The sequence below is a fragment of the Cyclopterus lumpus genome, chromosome 17 (assembly GCF_009769545.1).
Source record: "Cyclopterus lumpus isolate fCycLum1 chromosome 17, fCycLum1.pri, whole genome shotgun sequence".
Lineage (NCBI taxonomy): Eukaryota > Metazoa > Chordata > Actinopteri > Perciformes > Cyclopteridae > Cyclopterus > Cyclopterus lumpus.
In genome coordinates this window covers 333,982-355,219 of record NC_046982.1, presented here as the reverse complement: position 1 = coordinate 355,219, position 21,238 = coordinate 333,982, and the positions used below count along the sequence as shown (strand labels likewise).

At 45.0% G+C, this 21,238-nt stretch overlaps 1 protein-coding gene across 1 annotated transcript in view; it reads left to right on the top strand.

Annotated features, from left to right (window-relative positions):
- The window catches only part of LOC117746773 (E3 ubiquitin-protein ligase RNF31), a 31,626-nt gene that overhangs the window by 3,929 nt on the left and 6,459 nt on the right, over positions 1-21,238 (top strand). The window contains exons 5-17 of the mRNA XM_034556079.1: positions 418-619; positions 3,899-4,079; positions 5,172-5,305; positions 5,751-5,923; positions 8,981-9,214; positions 9,312-9,485; positions 9,559-9,717; positions 9,814-9,999; positions 10,806-11,012; positions 11,128-11,301; positions 17,886-17,984; positions 19,849-19,938; positions 20,169-20,283. Of these exons, the coding sequence (XP_034411970.1) occupies positions 418-619; positions 3,899-4,079; positions 5,172-5,305; positions 5,751-5,923; positions 8,981-9,214; positions 9,312-9,485; positions 9,559-9,717; positions 9,814-9,999; positions 10,806-11,012; positions 11,128-11,301; positions 17,886-17,984; positions 19,849-19,938; positions 20,169-20,283 (2,128 nt within the window). The remainder of the gene's footprint in view (positions 1-417; positions 620-3,898; positions 4,080-5,171; positions 5,306-5,750; positions 5,924-8,980; positions 9,215-9,311; positions 9,486-9,558; positions 9,718-9,813; positions 10,000-10,805; positions 11,013-11,127; positions 11,302-17,885; positions 17,985-19,848; positions 19,939-20,168; positions 20,284-21,238) is intronic.

The window sequence follows — 21,238 nt, the reverse complement described above, 5'->3', positions numbered from 1 at the left end:
TTCACAAAGAAAACCGAAGACCGGACGTGTTTCTTCAGACCAAATCATTTATTTATCTTTTTTCATTATTTATGTATCTACCACTTATTTTCAGCTGTATAACATACAATGAGGATCTATGGGGTCAGATCCCTTCCCAGTACCACAGGGCAAACCCAATAATGTCCACTACTGATTAGTATGTTACATTCATATTAAAGTAAAGGTTTATTGGTGTCTACATGCAGGTGACCAAGCTCTGTCTTACAGCCTTGAAAATATAATTTCACGTTTAAAATTGTCAGTCAGGAAAAAAAGCTATTGTGTCTGGTGAAATGTTGGTAATAGTGTTAGAGCTGTCTCTTATTTTGAAGTTACCGATGACCCGTAGTGCCGATTCTTCAGAAGTCTGCCTCCCCCCCCCTTCTCTCCTTTTAGGATGTGGGTCTCAACACTGACGCTGTGATCTGCCACTTCTCCCCCACCCACCCATGCCACTCAGGCGGCCAGACCAAGTCTCTGGCCTTCCCCCTCCACCATCACTCCTCCAGGGAGAGCGGTCGTGGCCACTCCCTGTCCTCCAACCACCAAAGTCTCAGGTCCATTCAGGTCTTTCCCACCTCCTCAAACAAGCACCCAGGTGAGGAGAGAAAGCACACTTCTACTGCGTTGACTATCTTGGTTATGTATTTATATATGATTGTTTATATGTCCATCTACACGTAGACTGTAATAATTAGTTCACACACACACAAACAATGTCCAATTGCTAATCAAGAAAGTAATTTTGGTTTATCACACTGAAACCTAATGAAGAATAACTTGACATGTGCCTTTAGCCTCAGATATAGCCGCTGAATCGCTCAATTACAAATCACACCAAAATCCATCTTGTCAGGCTTCAAATAAAGCGCTTTCGTCCAGCAGTCCAGGACCAACCAGCGTCCTGTGAGGAGCTACAGGCAGCTTGTTCTAAAGCACCATAATGTTGTTTTACCAGGAGTTCGACACTGTAACACGTCCTGTCACAACCCCCTGGTTTCCACCCCCTAGCAGCAAGGAATGAGTACACGTTGTGTGACGTTTGGCAATGTTCTTTATTTTGATCCTGCTCTGCCGGCGTTGGTATCTTTCATGCGGTGGAGCCATTGGAGCGGGGCGTGGTCCGACCAGAGGGTGAATGAGCATCCCAGGAGGTAGTAGCGCAGGGAGTCGACCGCCCACCGGATGGCCAGGCACTCCTTCTCCACCGTGCTGTACCTGGCCTCTCTCTCTGACAGCTTCCGGCTGATGTACAGGACCGGGCGGTCAACCCCCTCTACCTGCTGGGACAAAACGGCCCCCAGCCCTCTGTTTGACGCATCAGTCTGCAGAGTGAAAGGATGAGAAAAGTTAGGTGTGTGAAGGAGTGGTTCCCCACAGAGAGCTTGTTTTACCTTCTCGAACACCAACTGGCACTGCTACGTCCACTGGACCGGATTTGAGGCACCTTTCCAGGTTAGGTCAGTTAAGGGGCTGGTCAAATCTGCGAAATTTGGAATAAAGCGCCTGTAGTAACCCGCCAGCCCCAAAAACTGCCTCACCTCTTTTTTTGTCTTGGGTGGTGGGCAGGCGGCAATGGCGGCAGTCTTGTCTAGCTGAGGGCGCACCTGCCCGGCGCCCAAGTGGTACCCCAGATACCGTACCTCCCTCCGTCCAACTGCACACTTCCGCCTGCCTCAGGGACTCCAGCACCGCGCCCACCCGCTGCACATGCTCCGCTGTGGATGATCACATCATCCAAGTAGGCGGCAGCATATGCAGCGTGCGGACGCAGCACCTGGTCCATGAGGCGTTGAAAGGTGGCTGGGGCCCCGAACAACCCAAAGGGAAGTGTGGTGAATTGGTACAAACCAAACGGAGTGGAGAAGGACGTTTTTTCCTTGGAATCTGGCGACAGAGGAATCTGCCAGTAGCCCTTGGTTAAATCCAGGGTCGTAAAAAAACGCGCAGTGCCCAGTCGGTCCAGGAGTTCGTCGACCCGGGGCATTGGGTAAGCATCGAACCATGACACATCATTCACCCTGCGATAGTCCACACAGAACCGAATAGAACCATCCTTTTTGACCACAAGAACAATGGGGCTACACCAGGCACTGTGTGACTCTTCTATTACCCCCATCTCCAGCATAGCAGCCAATTCCCTCTGAACCACTTTTCTCTTGGGTTCAGGTAACCTGTAGGGCCGCAACCGCACCGTCACGCCCGGAGGAGTCTCAATCTGGTGCATGATGAGGTTTGTGCGTCCTGGCAGGAGAGAAAACACGTCAGAAAACCGCTCTTGTAACTGGGCAATGTCTGTTCTCTGGGTCCCGGAGAGATGGTCTTCACAAAGGAACGAGGCCGGATTGGTGGATTTTGGGACCTCAGGCCCCAGCTCCTCTCTCTCAGATACCGTGGACACCAGAGAAACAGACTCCGCCTCCCTCCACGCTTTCAGAAGGTTGAGGTGATAAATCTGTGTAGCTCCGCCCCTGTCAGAACGCACCACCTCATAATCGACATCCCCCACTCGCCGTGTGACCACAAAGGGCCCTTGCCACTTGGCGAGGAGTTTAGAGCTGGAAGAAGGAAGCAATACAAGTACCTTCTCTCCCGGCGTGAATTGTCTCAGCCTGGCCCCTCTGTCGTACAGGCGTTGTTGACGCTCTTGGGCCTGGAGCAAATTCTCACGTGACAGCCTACCCAGCGTGTGGAGCTTTGCTCGCAGGTCCAGGACGTACTGGATCTCGTTTTTGCTGGGGCTCGGCCCCTCCTCCCAGTTTTCCTTAATCAGGTGACCGCTGTCACCTCAAACGTCTCCAGAAAAGATTGCCCGTCGTCGGCCGCCGTCATTTTGTGCAAAGTTACCACTGCACATGGGGAGGGGTTCTGCGTCGACGGCGCTGCTCGAGGGCGTAGGTCTGCCTCTCCGTCTGGACCTTGAGCACCCCCAGAAGCTGGCGGTTTGCCTCCGCCTGGTCTCGCTGCAATCACGCACTGCATTTGCCCCAACACGATCATCGGCTGGTCCGGCAGATTCAGGTGCTGTCCATCTCCTTCCATTTCCTTTACTTGAGGGGGCCCCACTTTAGGCTCCACTGTAACACGTCCTGTCACAACCCCCTGGTTTCCACCCCCCAGCAGCAAGGAATGAGTACACGTTGTGTGACGTTTGGCAATGTTCTTTATTTTGATCCTGCTCTGCCGGTCCCATGCTTCATCTCCAACACACCTGATATAGGGGCAAGACACATTACCCCTGATCCAAAGCAGCTGAGGCTAATTAAGCCTCTTCCCGGCACCTGTTCCCTGAGCCACTCCCCCCCTGCAGGTGAGCCTAACCACGCCCCATGCCACCACAGGCACCATTTTGACTGACTTTGTATTCATTGAAAAAATAACGATATAAATGTTGGTAACTGCAGTCCTCCTCGCACACCCTCCTCATCTGAAACACACTCACCGTCATCAGCAGCTAGGCCTGGTATACGACTACATCCTGTAGATGTACTTGTAGATGTAACCGGAGAGTATTGATATTTCAATATCCAGGAACACAGGAGTTATCAACATATACTTCCTGTTTGTGTTTGCTCAGTGTTTCTCTTCCTCCATATTATGTTTCTCAAACAAATTGTCTTCAGAAAATGCACTTTTTCAGTTAGTGATACACTGAGTTTTGGGACACCTAATTGGCATATTGTTGTTTTTTACTTATTACTGTGAGCAATGCTGCCGTAATCCTGTAATTTCCCCACTGAGGGACTAATAAAGGATTATCTTATCTTATCTTATCTTGTACTCTGTGCACAGTGTTTTGTGATAATATAATATGTGATTTGGCACAACTTCATAACGATGAACTGTTTGGTTCCGCAAATGAATCTCTCTGTTTCAGAGAACTGCACTATCTGTGGGATTTTCCGCATCTCTGCCCACTGCCTCACCTGCCTCCAGGGGCTCTGCTCAGAGTGTGACAGGCTGTACCACTCCTACCCTGAGAGGGCCAACCACCAGCGAACGGCTGTCTCGTCGTCATCGTCGTCGTCAACGTCATCCCAGAACAAGAGGAGTCAAAGGTATGACATATAAAATGGGAATACTCTGATCCCACTGGTCCAGAGCCTGTGATGGTTCTGAATACTTGACCTGATCTAAAGGTTCTCAGCCGGTGTGGGTCAGCATAGCTGCTCAGCTGCCCTCTTTCACAAACTGTGGATTGGTGGAGATCAGTTGTTGTTTCTCCGCTGATCAGACAGGAAGTTAATCATTAAATTCTATTTATTTAGGCTAGGATAGATGAAAATGAAATGAAAATTGCTGATTTACATTTTCTTCTAAATAACGGTCTAACCGAGCTGCCAAGACTCTCCGACAGGAGCTGTGTTTCCGTTCGTGTGACTCTTTTCTTAAGCCCCGCCCCGTGCTGCTACTCTGTGAAGCTGTCAGAGCTACCATAGAGCCACACTGTCACTAACTGCACTCCAAATATGTTCACATTTTAGGAAAAGTGATTCAGAGAGAAGCAGACAGACAGGTCTATAATATGCATTTAAAGGATATATCCAGGATGTCAAACGTAGTGCTAACGTTAGTTAATGATTTTCTAACATACTCTGCTAACGTTAGCTCCACAGGTTTTTAATGTAGAACCGTAATGTTTTAGAAATGTATATATCTCCTTCCAACCTCTCTGGGTAACAAGTATCACTATCACACAACGTTTAACCACGACGAGCTTCAAATGCACCAAACCAGAAGATGAAGACGAAGAACACCTGGAACCACTGATGAGAGTCTATGGAGCAGAGATGACAGATGCTACGCTACGATTGGCCAGTCTGCGTTTGGGGCGGGACTTTCAATTAACTTTCAATTGTCAAGCAAAATTTAACTGAACTTTTTAAATGCCGCAAAGAAATTCCTCAATCAAGCGCTATTGAGGAAGTAATTTAAAATGTGTAATTTATATTTATAGTAATGTAATATATAAACCCGGCTAGTCAGGAATATGGTTGATGTTAAAGCTGATCACAGCAAAGTCTAGTCACAGTTGCAATGCAGTGTAAGTCAAAGTGCTAGTGTGACTATGATAAGTGTGTGAACAAATGGGTTGTGTATGGATATGCAGTATATTCAGTCTTACACGTGTCCCCTCTTCCCCTGTTCAGTTCTTCCACCTGGCGTTGCCTCCACTGCACCAAAGTCAACTCCCTCCAGGATGTGCTGTGTGAGGAGTGTGAGCGGCCTCGGCTGGAGCTGATCAGCTCCAAAGCAGATGAATCTCAGCCCGCCACCATCACTGGTCTGTGTTGTATCACGGAGCATCCCACAGCTTTCCCAACCAGTCCAGTATAACAAACCCACCTCCTTTATTCTACTACTTTCTAGTTTCATCAGTAGCATGGAAACTGCAATAAAAGCAAATACAACTACTACGAGATATATATATATGTGTATATATATATATCTCACTTGGCCACCACAGCCTCTGTACTTTTAAGTTGAGGACAAGCTTGTTACTGATGATAATTTGAATAGAATGAACTGACTCTCATTTCCAACATCAAAATGAGACCCATACTTTATTTTACTTTCAATAAACCACTTCAGCTCATATGACGTGTGTGTGTGTGTGTGTGTGTGTGTGTGTGTGTGTGTGTGTGTGTGTGTGTGTGTGTGTGTGTGTGTGTGTGTGTGTGTGTGTGTGTGTGTGTGTGTGTGTGTGTGTGTGTGTGTGTGTGTGTCAGAGTGGCAGTGTAAGAGCTGCACCATGGTGAACGCAGCCAGCAGTATTCTGTGCAACGTGTGTGAAAGACCTCGTCTGGCCACACGACCTCCAGTGACCCCGTCGCACCCACCCATCACCCCCCCCAGACCACCAGCACCAGTACTGGGCATGCCCGGTGACCCTGACAGCCAGGTCAGTTGTGTGTGTGTGCGTGATGGTCATTGAGTTTGGTCTCTGTTAGTTATGACTTCTAAATAATATCCGGATATGTTGAGGCTGTGTCGTGATTTACAATATGTATCTCTATTTGCATACTGTTTTAGCTCAGCTCTGTATGTTCAGTGCAATTAGCAGCTGTTAGCATGCGAACCCACACGAGACTAAGGTGGTCAACTTTAAACATCAACCTTAGCTTAGCACAGCTGTACAGAGCTGCTAGCTCGGCTATAGACATCCAGCGTTGTTATTAAACAACGTGTCATTTGTACACATTTAGAAGTAAATTACGTGTTTCAGTGGCATTATACCGTCACCGGTTTTGTGTTTTACGTTTAGATTTCCTCTCACTCAGTGCTAAATGAGACACGTTACATTCATCCAGTGGCAGCTTTTATTGTGGATTAATTAGGCTTTTGTACACTAATGAACCAAAAATGAATCTTGTCAGTCTGAAAAAATTTAATCTGTATTAACCACAAATACACCGTTGTATAAAGCCTGCATACATTGCAGAAAGGGAAATGCAATATCCTTTTTCTCATCCAAGATGGGAAATGGTCTTGCATGTTCTCTATATCGCGTCCTTCTAGTCTTCTGACCACTCTAAGCACTTTAACACGACACGTTCGGGAGCAATTTGGGGTTCAACGTGCGGTCTGGAGGAGGCAGGAGTCGCAGATGGAGATAAATCTGGTCATGCAGATTGTTACACTTGGTTTATTGTAATTAGTTTATATTCTATGGTTTTATTGTCACGCTCTGCGACAAGTAAAGTAGATCCAAAATGTCGGCTTGCGGAGGTGTTTGAAGAACTAAGCACAGAATTGTGCTCATCCGCTCAGTCACTCACCTCGTTTAGTATCATTTAGGTGAATTAAGTTTTGACTCAAGGTGTGCAGTTAACACAAAATACTGTTCCTTATACTGAGTGTCTCTGTCTCTCTCTCTGTCTCTCTGTCTCTCCCTCTGTGTCTCTGTCTGTCTCTCTGTCTCTCTCTCTCTCTCTCTGTCTCTCTGCCTCTCCCTCTGTGTCTCTGTCTGTCTCTCTCTCTCTCTGTCTCTCTCTCTGTCTCTCTGTCTCTCTCTCTGTCTCTCTGTCTCTCCCTCTGTGTCTCTGTCTCTCTGTGTCTCTGTCTCTCTCTCTGTGTCCCTCCCTCTGTGTCTCTGTCTCTCCCTCTGTCTCTCTCTCTCTCTCTGTCTCTCTCTCTGTGTCTCTGTCTCTCTGTCTCTCCCTCTGTGTCTCTGTCTCTCTCTGTGTCTCTCCCTCTCTCTCTGTGTCTCTGTCTCTCTCTCTGTGTCTCTCTCTCTGTCTCTCTGTCTCTCTCTCTGTGTCTCTCTCTGTCTCTCTGTCTCTCCCTCTGTGTCTCTGTCTCTCTCTCTGTCTCTCTGTGTCTCTCTCTCTCTCTGTGTCTCTGTCTCTCTCTCTGTCTCTCTCTGTCTCTCTGTCTCTCTGTGTCTCCCTCTGTGTCTCTGTCTGTCTCTCTGTGTGTCTCTCTGTCTCTCTCTCTCTCTGTCTCTCTCTCTCTCTCTGTGTCTCTGTCTCTCTCTCTGTCTCTCTCTGTCTCTCTGTCTCTCTGTGTCTCCCTCTGTGTCTCTGTCTCTCTCTCTGTGTGTCTCTCTGTCTCTCTGTCTCTCCCTCTGTGTCTCTGTCTCTCCCTCTGTGTCTCTGTCTCTCTCTCTGTGTCTCTGTCTCTCTCTGTGTTTCTCTCTCTGTCTCTCTGTCTCTCTCTGTGTCTCTCTCTGTCTCTCTCTCTGTGTGTCTCTCTGTCTCTCTGTCTCTCCCTCTGTCTCTCTCTCTGTGTCTCTCTCTCTGTCTCTCTGTCTCTCTCTCTGTGTCTCTCTCTGTCTCTCTGTCTCTCCCTCTGTGTCTCTGTCTCTCTCTCTGTCTCTCTGTGTCTCTCTCTCTCTCTGTGTCTCTGTCTCTCTCTCTGTCTCTCTCTGTCTCTCTGTCTCTCTGTGTCTCCCTCTGTGTCTCTGTCTGTCTCTCTGTGTGTCTCTCTGTCTCTCTCTCTCTCTGTCTCTCTCTCTCTCTGTGTCTCTGTCTCTCTCTCTGTCTCTCTCTGTCTCTCTGTCTCTCTGTGTCTCCCTCTGTGTCTCTGTCTCTCTCTCTGTGTGTCTCTCTGTCTCTCCCTCTGTGTCTCTGTCTCTCCCTCTGTGTCTCTGTCTCTCTCTGTGTGTCTCTCTGTCTCTCTGTCTCTCTCTCTGTGTGTCTCTCTGTCTCTCTGTCTCTCCCTCTGTCTCTCTCTCTGTGTCTCTCTCTCTGTCTCTCTGTCTCTCTCTCTGTGTCTCTCTCTGTCTCTCTCTGTCTCTCTGTCTCTCCCTCTGTGTCTCTGTCTCTCTCTCTGTCTCTCTGTCTCTCCCTCTGTGTCTCTGTCTCTCTCTCTCTCTGTGTCTCTGTGTCTTTCTCTGTCTCTCTGTCTCTCTCTCTGTGTCTCTCTCTGTCTCTCTGTCTCTCTCTCTGTCTCTCTGTCTCTCCCTCTGTGTCTCTGTCTCTCTCTCTGTCTCTCTGTCTCTCCCTCTGTGTCTCTGTCTCTCTCTGTGTGTCTCTCTGTCTCTCTGTCTCTCTCTCTGTGTGTCTCTCTGTCTCTCTGTCTCTCCCTCTGTCTCTCTCTCTGTGTCTCTCTCTCTGTCTCTCTGTCTCTCTCTCTGTGTCTCTCTCTGTCTCTCTCTGTCTCTCTGTCTCTCCCTCTGTGTCTCTGTCTCTCTCTCTGTCTCTCTGTCTCTCCCTCTGTGTCTCTGTCTCTCTCTCTCTCTGTGTCTCTGTGTCTTTCTCTGTCTCTCTGTCTCTCTCTCTGTGTCTCTCTCTGTCTCTCTGTCTCTCTCTCTGTCTCTCTGTCTCTCCCTCTGTGTCTCTGTCTCTCTCTCTGTCTCTCTGTCTCTCCCTCTGTGTCTCTGTCTCTCTGTGTCTCTGTCTCTCTCTCTGTCTCTCTCTCTGTGTCTCTGTGTCTTTCTCTGTCTCTCTGTCTCTCTCTCTGTGTCTCTCTCTGTCTCTCTGTCTCTCTCTCTGTGTCTCGGTGTCTCTCTCCCCAGTGGGTGTGTCAGTTCTGCACCTATCTGAACTACTCTCCTGCTACGATGTGTGAGATGTGTGACCTGGCTCGTCCGGAGCCTGCTCCCCTGCCCGCAAAGCCCCGTCCTCCCTCTCCGGTCAGACGGGTCCCCGCGCTGCCGATCAAACCCAAAGAGCCCGCCCCCGAAGACCTGGACTCCTGGAGGCAGAGGCTGATGAAGGAGGAGGGACTGAAGCTCATTCAGCTGATCAGAGCAAGTTACCTTCATCACCTGTGCATCGCCCTGGGAACTAGACTACATGTAGTGTCTGTATTCTACTGCGTCTGTCCTTTTTTTCTGTCTGTGTCAGGACGGGGAGAAGAAAGGAGTGAGTCCAGAGGAGGTGTACACAAGCAGGACGGTAGCAGGGCACAGCAGCACCCTGCCGTGCAAGTGGTTAAAGACGGAGCTTCCTCTGCTGTTGGACCAGATCAGTACGTCGGTGGCAACCTCTCCCCTTCAGTCCGCCTGGGACCAGAACACAGTCAGTATGCTTCTCTCCGGGCAATCACAAGCTTTTTGTTCCTCTGTTAGCGATTGACCTCCCTCTCACACAGAGCAGGTTGTGTGAAGCTCCTGCCGAGGATGCCGGGAAAGAGGCGGAAACCATGAGTGCGGTCCAGCTGTCCAGAGCAGAGGCCAAGCAGGCCTGGCTGACAGCAGGGGGCGCCACCGAGCGAGCTGCCAGGCAAGCTCTGAGGGACAGACTCGCCAAGGTCTCCACGACGTTTCCAGATTCACAGCAACATTCTGTCCATCTCCCTTTCATTCTCGAGATGGTGTGATGTGTTTTTCTTTTCTGTTCCTCTCAGGTGAAGGAGCTGTGTGCGCTGGGCTTCAGCGACGAGGCCCGCTGCCATGACGTCTTGAGGCAGAGTGGCGGTGAAGTGAGAGGGGCCCTGGCTCTGCTGCAGCGACCACTGCTGGAGCCCTTCCACAAGCACATTTGGAGTGACAAGCCCGAGCCTGCCGTGGACATCCATCACCCTGACAAACAGGTGAGACATGCCGGCATGTTCATCAGGCCCGGGGTCCAGTCACCATCCTTAGTTGATCATTTTTCCCTCTTTTATAATGGTAACTTCCCCAAAACCTGGCGGCTGGATTTAAAAGCATGTTTACTCTCTATGATGGCCAATATGACACCTTTTTTCCAAGCTAAATGCTGTGAAAACATTAACGTCAGATTTCCATCTTTCCGACAGTACTTGAACACATCATGTATAAAGCTCACTTCTTTCAGAAAAGCCCAAACGAAGCTATACATTGTGATATTCAATTTATAACATTTTATTCTACATGTCTCACTTAAATAAATAAATAGTTTGCTTAAACCAGATATAATTTTTAAAAAGTGCAACTAGGAGACAACTCTGTGAAAGGAGGCTCTACGTTCTATGTACATTGAACTAACATTAGTAGCACACTTGGAAAATGTGGGATATTGATTCTATTGATTTCCAATTTTTGAAGGAATTCATCTTGCGTTTTATGATTTCTGCTATTATAACAGCCTTCATCTGCACAAAAGACATTTTTGAAATATGAAAAACAAACCTGCATTACAATTTCTAAAAACGACTAGACTTATGTTGTGTATTTTTTGTGTACTTACATTATCCCAAATGTTTCCAACAATTTTCAAACCCAGAGAAAAACGTGTTCATTAAATGGCTACACAAGTTCATCCATGATTATTCTTTCATCTTGTTTAAAGTCTCGGTTGTGTTTTCAGCATCTTCTGCTGCAGCCCAGAGTCTTGCCTCGTTGTATTCTCCTCCATAATTCCTTCCTTCTCCTCCAGCGCATATGTCGGAGGTTACTCGCGGTGTACGATCTCCCCAGCTGGGGACGCTGTGAGCTGGCACTGTCGCTGCTCCTGGAGCACAGCGCCCCCTACTCACTGGAGGACGTGGTGCAGGCTGTGCGAGAGTCCCATGACAGGGAGTTCATCAAGCGAGTGCTGGCTAAAGAGTGTCCCATCTGCCTCTCCGTCTTCCCCCACAGCAAGGTACCGAGGCAACACTATTTCTATGACTTCTGCAGCGGTGAAGCATCTCTCTCACGTCATGCCATGCTCCCTCGACCCCCCCCCCCTCTCTCACTCTCTCTCCTGTCTCTTTCAGATGCAGTCTCTGACGTCGTGTCAGTGCTCCGTGTGCTGCGGTTGCTTCCAGCAGCACTTCACCATCGCTGTTAGGGACAAACACATCAGAGACATGGTGTGTCCAGTCTGCTGGGAGCCTGACATCAACGACCCTGAACACCTCAACAGCTACTTCTCCACCCTGGACATCCAGGTAGGCGCACCACGGAATGTATGAGGGCGGCTAAGAGAAAGAACACTGGTGCCGGGTCACACAAAGGATTTGGTGTTGTCTTGAGAGAGGTGGCGTTGGATGTTTAACGATTACTTAACAAAAAGTTTACTAAGTTCACAAAAAGGATTTTGCACACGTTGAACCTGCACATATAAGACAACAATAAACCATGTCATTCTCAAAGCACCTAGCATATTCGTCTTGGTTCTCCTGTGCTATTTGCATCTATTTCAGTTTGGTTTGGTTTTGGTGCAAAATCTTCCTCATTCAATGTAGATGTGCCTCATTGCAAAAAACTGTCCGATTCACAAAGATCAGCGTTAATAGCCACGAGCACTGAGAAATTGTCAGCTTCTTCAGAAAGTAACAATTCCTGGTGCTATCATTGGCTGCAATTCCACTGATTTTCAGTCCTTATTTGTTTGTTTTTTCTGTAGCAGCAAATGCTTTGCAGAGTACATCAAATAAAGGGAATTATTCCTACATATAGCTCAGGAAGAAATGAACACAAGACAGCAGCAGCTACTTTACCTTCATGTTACGCTTGTAACTATTTCTGTACGTAACAATGTTAATTAAATTAAATTGAATTGTATTTTGTAGGACACAAATCACACATTTTCCTCAGAGGGCTTTACAATCTGTACACATACGACATCCCCTGACCTTTGACCCTCACATCAGTTCAGGAAAAAACTTTTAACAGGGAGAAAAATGGAAGAACCCTTCAGGAGAGCAACAGAGGAGGATCCCTCTCCCCGGATGGACAGAAGCATAGATGTCATGTGACCAGATGAACAGAGTTACAGAGTTACATAAACATTTCATTGCATCCATTATCTGAACCGCTTCTCCTATTCATGGTCGGGGTCTGGAGCCGGTCCCAGCTCACATTGGGTGAAGGCGGGTTCACCTGGACGGGTGTCCAGTTCATCTCAGGGCTCACAGAGACAGACCACCATTCAGGCTGACCGAAGCCGGTCCCCTCTTGCTGTGAGGCGACAGTGCCAGCCACTACACTACCGTGCAGCACACATTCAATGCATATGACAGAAATAATTCATATGAGAGTAGTACGCATGATGAAAAAGTTACAACTACCAAAAATAACAGCAGCAGTGGATATAGTAGAATAATAATGATAATAAAAGCAGTAATGATGGTATTGGCAATACGAATAGCAATGCTATTATTATTATTAATAATAATAATGATAATAGCAGTAGGTGTCGGGCAGGACCAGGGTCCAGATAAAACCACGATCCATGTAAACCTGTGAGGAGAGAAAGCACAAAGGAACTCAGGAAAAGGGGCAAAGTTAGTCATGTGCAATAATTGAAAGGAAATGGAGAAGGGTGGTCAGCAGGGCCGAGGCAGGACCAAGTAGTTTCATTATTGAACATAACCAAGTAGTTTCATTATTGAACATAACCAAGTAGTTTCATTATTGAACATAACCAAGTAGTTTCATTATTGAACATAACCAAGTAGTTTCCTTATTGAACATAACCAAGTAGTTTCATTATTGAACATAACCAAGTAGTTTCATTATTAAATATAACCAAGTAGTTTCCTTATTGAACATAACCAAGTAGTTTCCTTATTGAACATAACCAAGTAGTTTCCTTATTGAACATAACCAAGTAGTTTCATTATTGAACATAACCAAGTAGTTTCATTATTGAACATAACCAAGTAGTTTCATTATTAAATATAACCAAGTAGTTTCCTTATTGAACATAACCAAGTAGTTTCCTTATTGAACATAACCAAGTAGTTTCCTTATTGAACATAACCAAGTAGTTTCATTATTAAACATAACCAAGTAGTTTCCTTATTAAACATAACCAAGTAGTTTCCTTATTAAACATAACCAAGTAGTTTCCTTATTGAACATAACCAAGTAGTTTCATTATTAAACATAACCAAGTAGTTTCATTATTAAACATAACCAAGTAGTTTCATTATTGAACATAACCAAGTAGTTTCATTATTGAACATAACCAAGTAGTTTCCTTATTAAACATAACCAAGTAGTTTCCTTATTAAACATAACCAAGTAGTTTCCTTATTGAACATAACCAAGTAGTTTCATTATTAAACATAACCAAGTAGTTTCATTATTAAACATAACCAAGTAGTTTCATTATTGAACATAACCAAGTAGTTTCATTATTGAACATAACCAAGTAGTTTCCTTATTGAACATAACCAAGTAGTTTCATTATTGAACATAACCAAGTAGTTTCATTATTAAACATAACCAAGTAGTTTCCTTATTGAACATAACCAAGTAGTTTCCTTATTGAACATAACCAAGTAGTTTCATTATTAAACATAACCAAGTAGTTTCCTTATTAAACATAACCAAGTAGTTTCCTTATTAAACATAACCAAGTAGTTTCCTTATTGAACATAACCAAGTAGTTTCCTTATTGAACACAACCAAGTAGTTTCCTTATTAAACATAACCAAGTAGTTTCATTATTAAATATAACCAAGTAGTTTCCTTATTGAACATAACCAAGTAGTTTCCTTATTGAACATAACCAAGTAGTTTCCTTATTGAACATAACCAAGTAGTTTCCTTATTAAACATAACCAAGTAGTTTCATTATTAAATATAACCAAGTAGTTTCCTTATTGAACATAACCAAGTAGTTTCCTTATTGAACATAACCAAGTAGTTTCCTTATTGAACACAACCAAGTAGTTTCCTTATTAAACATAACCAAGTAGTTTCCTTATTGAACATAACCAAGTAGTTTCCTTATTAAACATAACCAAGTAGTTTCATTATTGAACATAACCAAGTAGTTTCATTATTAAATATAACCAAGTAGTTTCATTATTGAACATAACCAAGTAGTTTCCTTATTGAACATAACCAAGTAGTTTCCTTATTAAACATAACCAAGTAGTTTCATTATTAAACATAACCAAGTAGTTTCATTATTAAATATAACCAAGTAGTTTCCTTATTGAACATAACCAAGTAGTTTCCTTATTAAACATAACCAAGTAGTTTCATTATTGAACATAACCAAGTAGTTTCCTTATTGAACACAACCAAGTAGTTTCCTTATTGAACATAACCAAGTAGTTTCCTTTTTGAACATAACCAAGTAGTTTCATTATTGAACATAACCAAGTAGTTTCCTTATTGAACATAACCAAGTAGTTTCCTTATTGAACATAACCAAGTAGTTTCCTTATTAAACATAACCAAGTAGTTTCCTTATTAAACATAACCAAGTAGTTTCCTAATTGAACATAACCAAGTAGTTTCATTATTGAACATAACCAAGTAGTTTCCTTATTGAACATAACCAAGTAGTTTCCTTATTGGACATAACCAAGTAGTTTCATTATTGAACATAACCAAGTAGTTTCCTCATTGAACATAACCAAGTAGTTTCATTATTGAACATAACCAAGTAGTTTCATTATTGAACATAACCAAGTAGTTTCATTATTGAACATAACCAAGTAGTTTCCTTATTGAACATAACCAAGTAGTTTCCTTATTGGACATAACCAAGTAGTTTCCTAATTGAACATAACCAAGTAGTTTCATTATTGAACATAACCAAGTAGTTTCCTTATTGAACACAACCAAGTAGTTTCATTATTGAACATAACCAAGTAGTTTCCTTATTAAACATAACCAAGTAGTTTCATTATTGAACATAACCAAGTAGTTTCCTTATTAAACATAACCAAGTAGTTTCCTAATTGAACATAACCAAGTAGTTTCATTATTGAACATAACCAAGTAGTTTCATTATTAAACATAACCAAGTAGTTTCCTTATTGAACATAACCAAGTAGTTTCCTTATTGAACATAACCAAGTAGTTTCCTTATTGAACATAACCAAGTAGTTTCATTATTAAACATAACCAAGTAGTTTCCTTATTGAACACAACCAAATAGTTTCCTAATTGAACATAACCAAGTAGTTTCCTTATTGAACATAACCAAGTAGTTTCATTATTGAACATAACCAAGTAGTTTCCTTATTGAACATAACCAAGTAGTTTCATTATTGAACATAACCAAGTAGTTTCATTATTGAACATAACCAAGTAGTTTCCTTATTGAACATAACCAAGTAGTTTCATTATTGAACATAACCAAGTAGTTTCATTATTAAACATAACCAAGTAGTTTCCTTATTGAACATAACCAAGTAGTTTCCTTATTGAACATAACCAAGTAGTTTCCTTATTGAACATAACCAAGTAGATTCATTATTGAACATAACCAAGTAGTTTCCTTATTGAACACAACCAAGTAGTTTCCTTATTAAACATTATTGAACATTTCGACTACGGACACATTGGACGTAAGGATTAAAACCCCACCTTTTTCAGGGCTTCATTACGGACGGAAGGAGCGGCGCTAAAAATCATGAGGGCCTGGGTTCCGATATCATATTTGCCCGACTCTCACGCGGGAAAGCGGCGTTCCCCTTGGACCCTCCCTCACCGCGTGACGACCGCGGGACGCCCTGGAACAAAAGGACACTCAGGGATGGATGCAAGGGAACAAAAGGGACATTTGGGGAATCCCGCCGGACAGGGCCCTCAATTGTCCCTTTTGTTCCCATTTTTTCGAGGGACGAACAGGAAAAAAAGGACAAAGGGGGGGAAAGGGACATTTGAGTGCCCGGTACGGAGGGATTCTGGATCGATATTTACCAGAATCCAACCTGGTAGGACACTTGGACAAAACTGTCTGCTGCACGACTGTAGTCGGAATGGCCTTTAAGGATTCCAACATTCCCTTTATAATTGGAAAATGGCCATTTCGACTACATTAGTGCGTCCGAAAGTTTTGTCCAAGTGTCCTACTAGGAATCCTTATAATTCAAAAAGGGCCATTTCGACTACATTAACATGGGTCGAACATTTGGTCCAATTGTCCCTGAGTATATCCTAACACTTTGCAGGGGGTCACTTTGTTGGGCATGTACCACGGATTTGGGCCACCTAGCCTGGGTAGACATCGGGACATTTGGCCAAACTAGTCGGCTGCACTAATGTAGTCAGAATGGCCTTTTTGACTTAGGATGAGGATCTGGTCACCTTTCCCAACATCACAACATAGTGTGATAGTGACCAGAATCCAACCTGGTAGTTCTGTCCAATTGTCCCTGAGTAGATCCTAACCCACCAACTTGGCCTCCAAGCCTGGGTAAACATCGGGACATTTGGCCACATAAGCCAGTTTTCAGTCGACAAGTCATTTATTTGTGTTTTTATTGCACCTTTTCCACAAAAAAATGATGCCTTTTTCCCAATCGGCAGAAATGTTCCCAAATGGCCCTGAAACCAGTCTTTTAATTCTAATTAATTACTTTCAATCAATTTAGAGATCAGGACCAATTTGGGACCAATCACTTCAGGTTAAGTGCCCCAAAACAGGCCCAAAGGCTCAGATTGGGCCTTAATTCCCTTATTGTTTTCATATTTTTTGTGTGTATATACATATGCTGTGTGCCAAATTCCCCCAAATGTCCGAAATTGTCCCAAATGTCCTTGTATAAATCTTTCAAAACCAGTCTTTTAGTTAGATTGTTATACTTTAAATCAACTTAGAGATGTGGATCCTTTTCACCTTCCAAGAGGGGCATCTGAATATGAATACCTTAAAGTTTGTGACGAATAGCTGCAGGTTAAGGGCCCCCAAAACATGCCCAAAGAGTCAAATTGGGAAAAAGTGCAAAAATTGCCATAATCTTCTAAATATTAGTCTTGGAAATCCCATATTGTGCACAGACACTCAGTATAGGCCTACAATGAGGTCAGGGGGTGAAATCCCCTGCAAAAAACACACAATAGTTAATTGGCTTGAAGAGGGTGTCAGGCTTAGCAAACCTGAGACCCTTTGAAGAGTTTGGGCTGATCTGAGCTTTTTTTCTGAAGATATCAGACCTTAGCTTTCTTTTCCAGGTTGTACCCACTCCCAAATGGGGCCCAACCATGTTGCCTATGACTCTGTAGCCCTTAGCATCTCTGCGTGGGAGTGGTTTAAAACCCGAAATTAACCGTCATTTCACTCCTTCAAAGGTTCATAGCTCCTCAGAAAGAGGCCCAAACTGCTAGAAACTAGTTGGGAACATTGCCTTGGATGCCCTGAATGAGATCCTATAAACAAAAGTCTGCAGAGCCTCTAGAAAGCTATCTTCTGTTAGCAGCATGCTAGAGAGTTAAAACCAACTGATCCTTGAAGAGAGTCTGGTGTCCACCACGTTTAATTTAAACTATAGTTCATGGGAAAACACTAATTTCCAAATATAAAGTAGTTTTGTTTACCACGTGTTAAAAGCTGCCACCGTGTGTCCGTTTCACAGCGTTGAACACAACTAACTGTCTTGGAAGTGGATTGTGTGCCCTGTTCTGTTGTTTAGGTATGATGGATCTTCATGTGTAACATCGGTGAAGTGTCGCCTGTGTTTTTGCATTCCCGTCTACTACAAATACACTTCTATGTTGATTGGGTTCTTGCTACCTCTCAGGGATTGATTTCTAGGCCGTATTGTTGTATTATGTTCTTCAGCTGCGAGAGTGTCTGGAGCCAGAAGTCTATGAGCTGTTCCATAAAAAGCTGACAGAGCAGGCTCTAATCAAGGACCCCAAGTTCCTCTGGTGCTGTCATGTAAGTACACAAACATAACATTAAAATCTCTATTTTCGTGGCAGTGCAACGACCAGCACGAGCAGCGCTCAAAGAGATTGGTATTTTATACCTATTATGCTATTTCAATATATCATCTTCTTCCCACTATATGCGGTGGCAAGGTTAAGTTTGTTATTTCACTAGTGTGCAATCAGTTTAGTGAAGTGCACATTTATGGTATTTAATGTAAGAATAGGGGCTGTAGTGGCTAGCACTGTCGCCTCACAGCAAGAGGGCCGTGGGTTCGATTCCCGGTCGGAGCGGTCCTTCTGTGTGGAGTTTGCATGTTCTCCCCGTGGCAGCGTGGGTTCTCTCCGGGCTCTCCGGCTTCCCCCCACAGTCCAAAGACATGCTGCAGGTTAATTGATCTCTAAATGTCCCATAGGTGTGAATGTGAGAGTGAATGGTTGTATGTTCCTACATGTGCCCTCGATGGACTGGCGGCCTGTCCAGGGTGTCCCCTGCCTTCGCCCTATGTCAGCTGGGATAGGCTCCAGCGCCCCCGCGACCCTAATGAGGATAAGCGGTATTGAAAATGGATGGATGGGAATGTAAGAATAACTGTTTGTCCAATACATTTCCTCTATTGTTTTAAGTCACCACAACTCAACGAAATACAGGGAACCCAGGCCTGAACTTGTTCATATTACTAAATTATATACGGTTCCTTCTCTATAGTCAGTGTTTGCAAATTCAAGTGTAGCTAACGACAACACTTGTAACTATGTTTTCTTAAAGCTGGTGTATTCATATTTGAGAATAATTCTACTTTCTACTGTCTCCGCTCCTGCTGTCCCCCCCCTGTACTGTTTCCTCCTCTCCTCTCATACTGTTTCCTCTCCTCTCCTCTCCTCTCATACTGTTTCCTCTCCTCTCCTCTCCTCTCATCTCGTACTGTTTCCTCTCCTCTCCTCTCCTCTCCTCTCATACTGTTTCCTCTCCTCTCCTCTCCTCTCGTACTGTTTCCTTTTCTCTCCTCCTCTCCTCTCATCTCGTACTGTTTCCTTTTCTTTCCTCCTCTCCTCTCATCTCGTACTGTTTCCTTTTCTCTCCTCTCCTCTCCTCTCATCTCGTACTGTTTCCTCTCCTCTCCTCTCCTCTCCTCTCCTCTCCTCTCATACTGTTTCCTTTTCTCTCCTCCTCTCCTCTCATCTCGTACTGTTTCCTTTTCTTTCCTCCTCTCCTCTCATCTCGTACTGTTTCCTTTTCTCTCCTCTCCTCTCCTCTCATCTCGTACTGTTTCCTCTCCTTTCCTCTCCTCTCCTCTCCTCTCCTCTCATACTGTTTCCTCTCCTCTCCTCTCCTCTCCTCTCGTACTGTTTCCTTTTCTCTCCTCTCCTCTCGTACTGTTTCCTTTTCTCTCCTCTCCTCTCGTACTGTTTCCTTTTCTCTCCTCCTCTCCTCTCATCTCGTACTGTTTCCTTTTCTCTCCTCTCCTCTCCTCTCATCTCGTACTGTTTCCTTTCCTCTCCTCTCCTCTCCTCACCTCTCATACTGTTTCCTCTCCTCTCCTCTCCTCTCCTCTCGTACTGTTTCCTTTTCTCTCCTCCTCTCCTCTCATCTCGTACTGTTTCCTTTCCTCTCCTCTCCTCTCCTCTCATACTGTTTCCTCTCCTCTCCTCTCCTCTCGTACTGTTTCCTTTTCTCTCCTCCTCTCCTCTCATCTCGTACTGTTTCCTCTCCTCTCCTCTCCTCTCCTCTCCTCTCGTACTGTTTCCTTTTCTCTCCTCCTCTCCTCTCATCTCGTACTGTTTCCTTTCCTCTCCTCTCCTCTCCTCTCCTCTCATACTGTTTCCTCTCCTCTCCTCTCGTACTGTTTCCTTTCCTCTCCTCCTCTCCTCAGTGTTCATATGGGTTCATCTATGATGGAGACCAGCTTAAAGTCACCTGTTTTCAGTGTCGCAACAGTTTCTGTGCTCAGTGTAAAAAGCCAGTAAGTATAATGTGTCTCTCTGACGTGTTGATTGTTGTTCTTGATGATCAAAGTGTAAACATCTACAGTTCTTTCATGTTAAAAAAAGTCAACTAAACTACACTGAATAGTTTGTTAGTGTTGTTACAATGATACTAAACTTAAAACTAACTTTAAATTGAGTTCCCCAGGAGGAGGACGTTTGGTAACCATGGGGATTGGTGTAAATGCTGTCTGTGTGGTCTCTGCAGTGGGAGTGTCAGCATGCAGGTCTGTCCTGTGAACAGTACCAGTCCTGGAAGAGGGAGAACGATCCGGAGTATCAGAGACAGGGCCTGGCCGGATACCTCAGAGACAACGGCATCAGTAAGCACACTCATTTGCTCTAGCAGCAGGTCGGTGACGGTAATATGCTGCTCAAATTTAGCTTTTTAATAGATGTGTGATCCATGTGAAACTAAATAGCATGTAGACAATGTTACGATGTCTTGGGCAGCTGGCCCTCAATTTGACTTGCACGTCCTTCCTCTCTTCCCCTCTCTCCTCCTCCCTCCTCTCCTCTCCTCCTCGTCTCTTCCTCTCCTTGTCTCCTCTCCCCTTCTCTCCCCTTGAGCGTGGTGAGTGTGAGCGGTGGTGGAGGATATGCAAGTTAGTTAGTGGATAGTTTCCCTGGTTTCTACAGGGTGCGTACCTGCCTCATGTGCTGACCAGGTGAGTCTCTAACTGTTCACCGGTCTTTGTGTTCGAGTGATCGGAGGTTTGTCGAGGTGCTCTCAGAGGAATGGCGTTCTCCGAGACGCCACTTCCGTCTCTCCGGCAGGGCGTGAGGATCGTCCTGCCGGATAGCCGCGTCACTGTGGAGGAGGTGCTGCTGGCTGTCGGGGAGCTGGTCGGACATGAGAACCTATCCTTCGCGTCCCGGATGAACCGAGCGGTGGTTGTCTTCCTCAAAGAGGAGGTTTATGTGTACCAGCTGATTGACAGCGGCGTGGTCATCAGGGACACCTACGTGCAGGTGTCCCAGCTTTCAGTGCCCTCTACGCGGATCACCGTGTGCGGTGTGCCGCCGTTCATCCCGAGTGAAACGATTTTAATTGAGCTCCGGAGGTTTGGCAAATTCGCCAGTGGATTAAAAACATTGAGTTTGGGATGCAAAGACACCAAACTCAGGCACGTCCAGTCTCTGAGGCGGCAGGTGCTCATGTTCCTGGACTCACCTGCGCAGAGCCTGGAAGTGTCCTTCAGGGTGAAGCACGGGGACGGCGCCTACATGCTGTACGCCAGCTCGGGGCAGCTCCGCTGCTTCAAGTGTGGAGACATG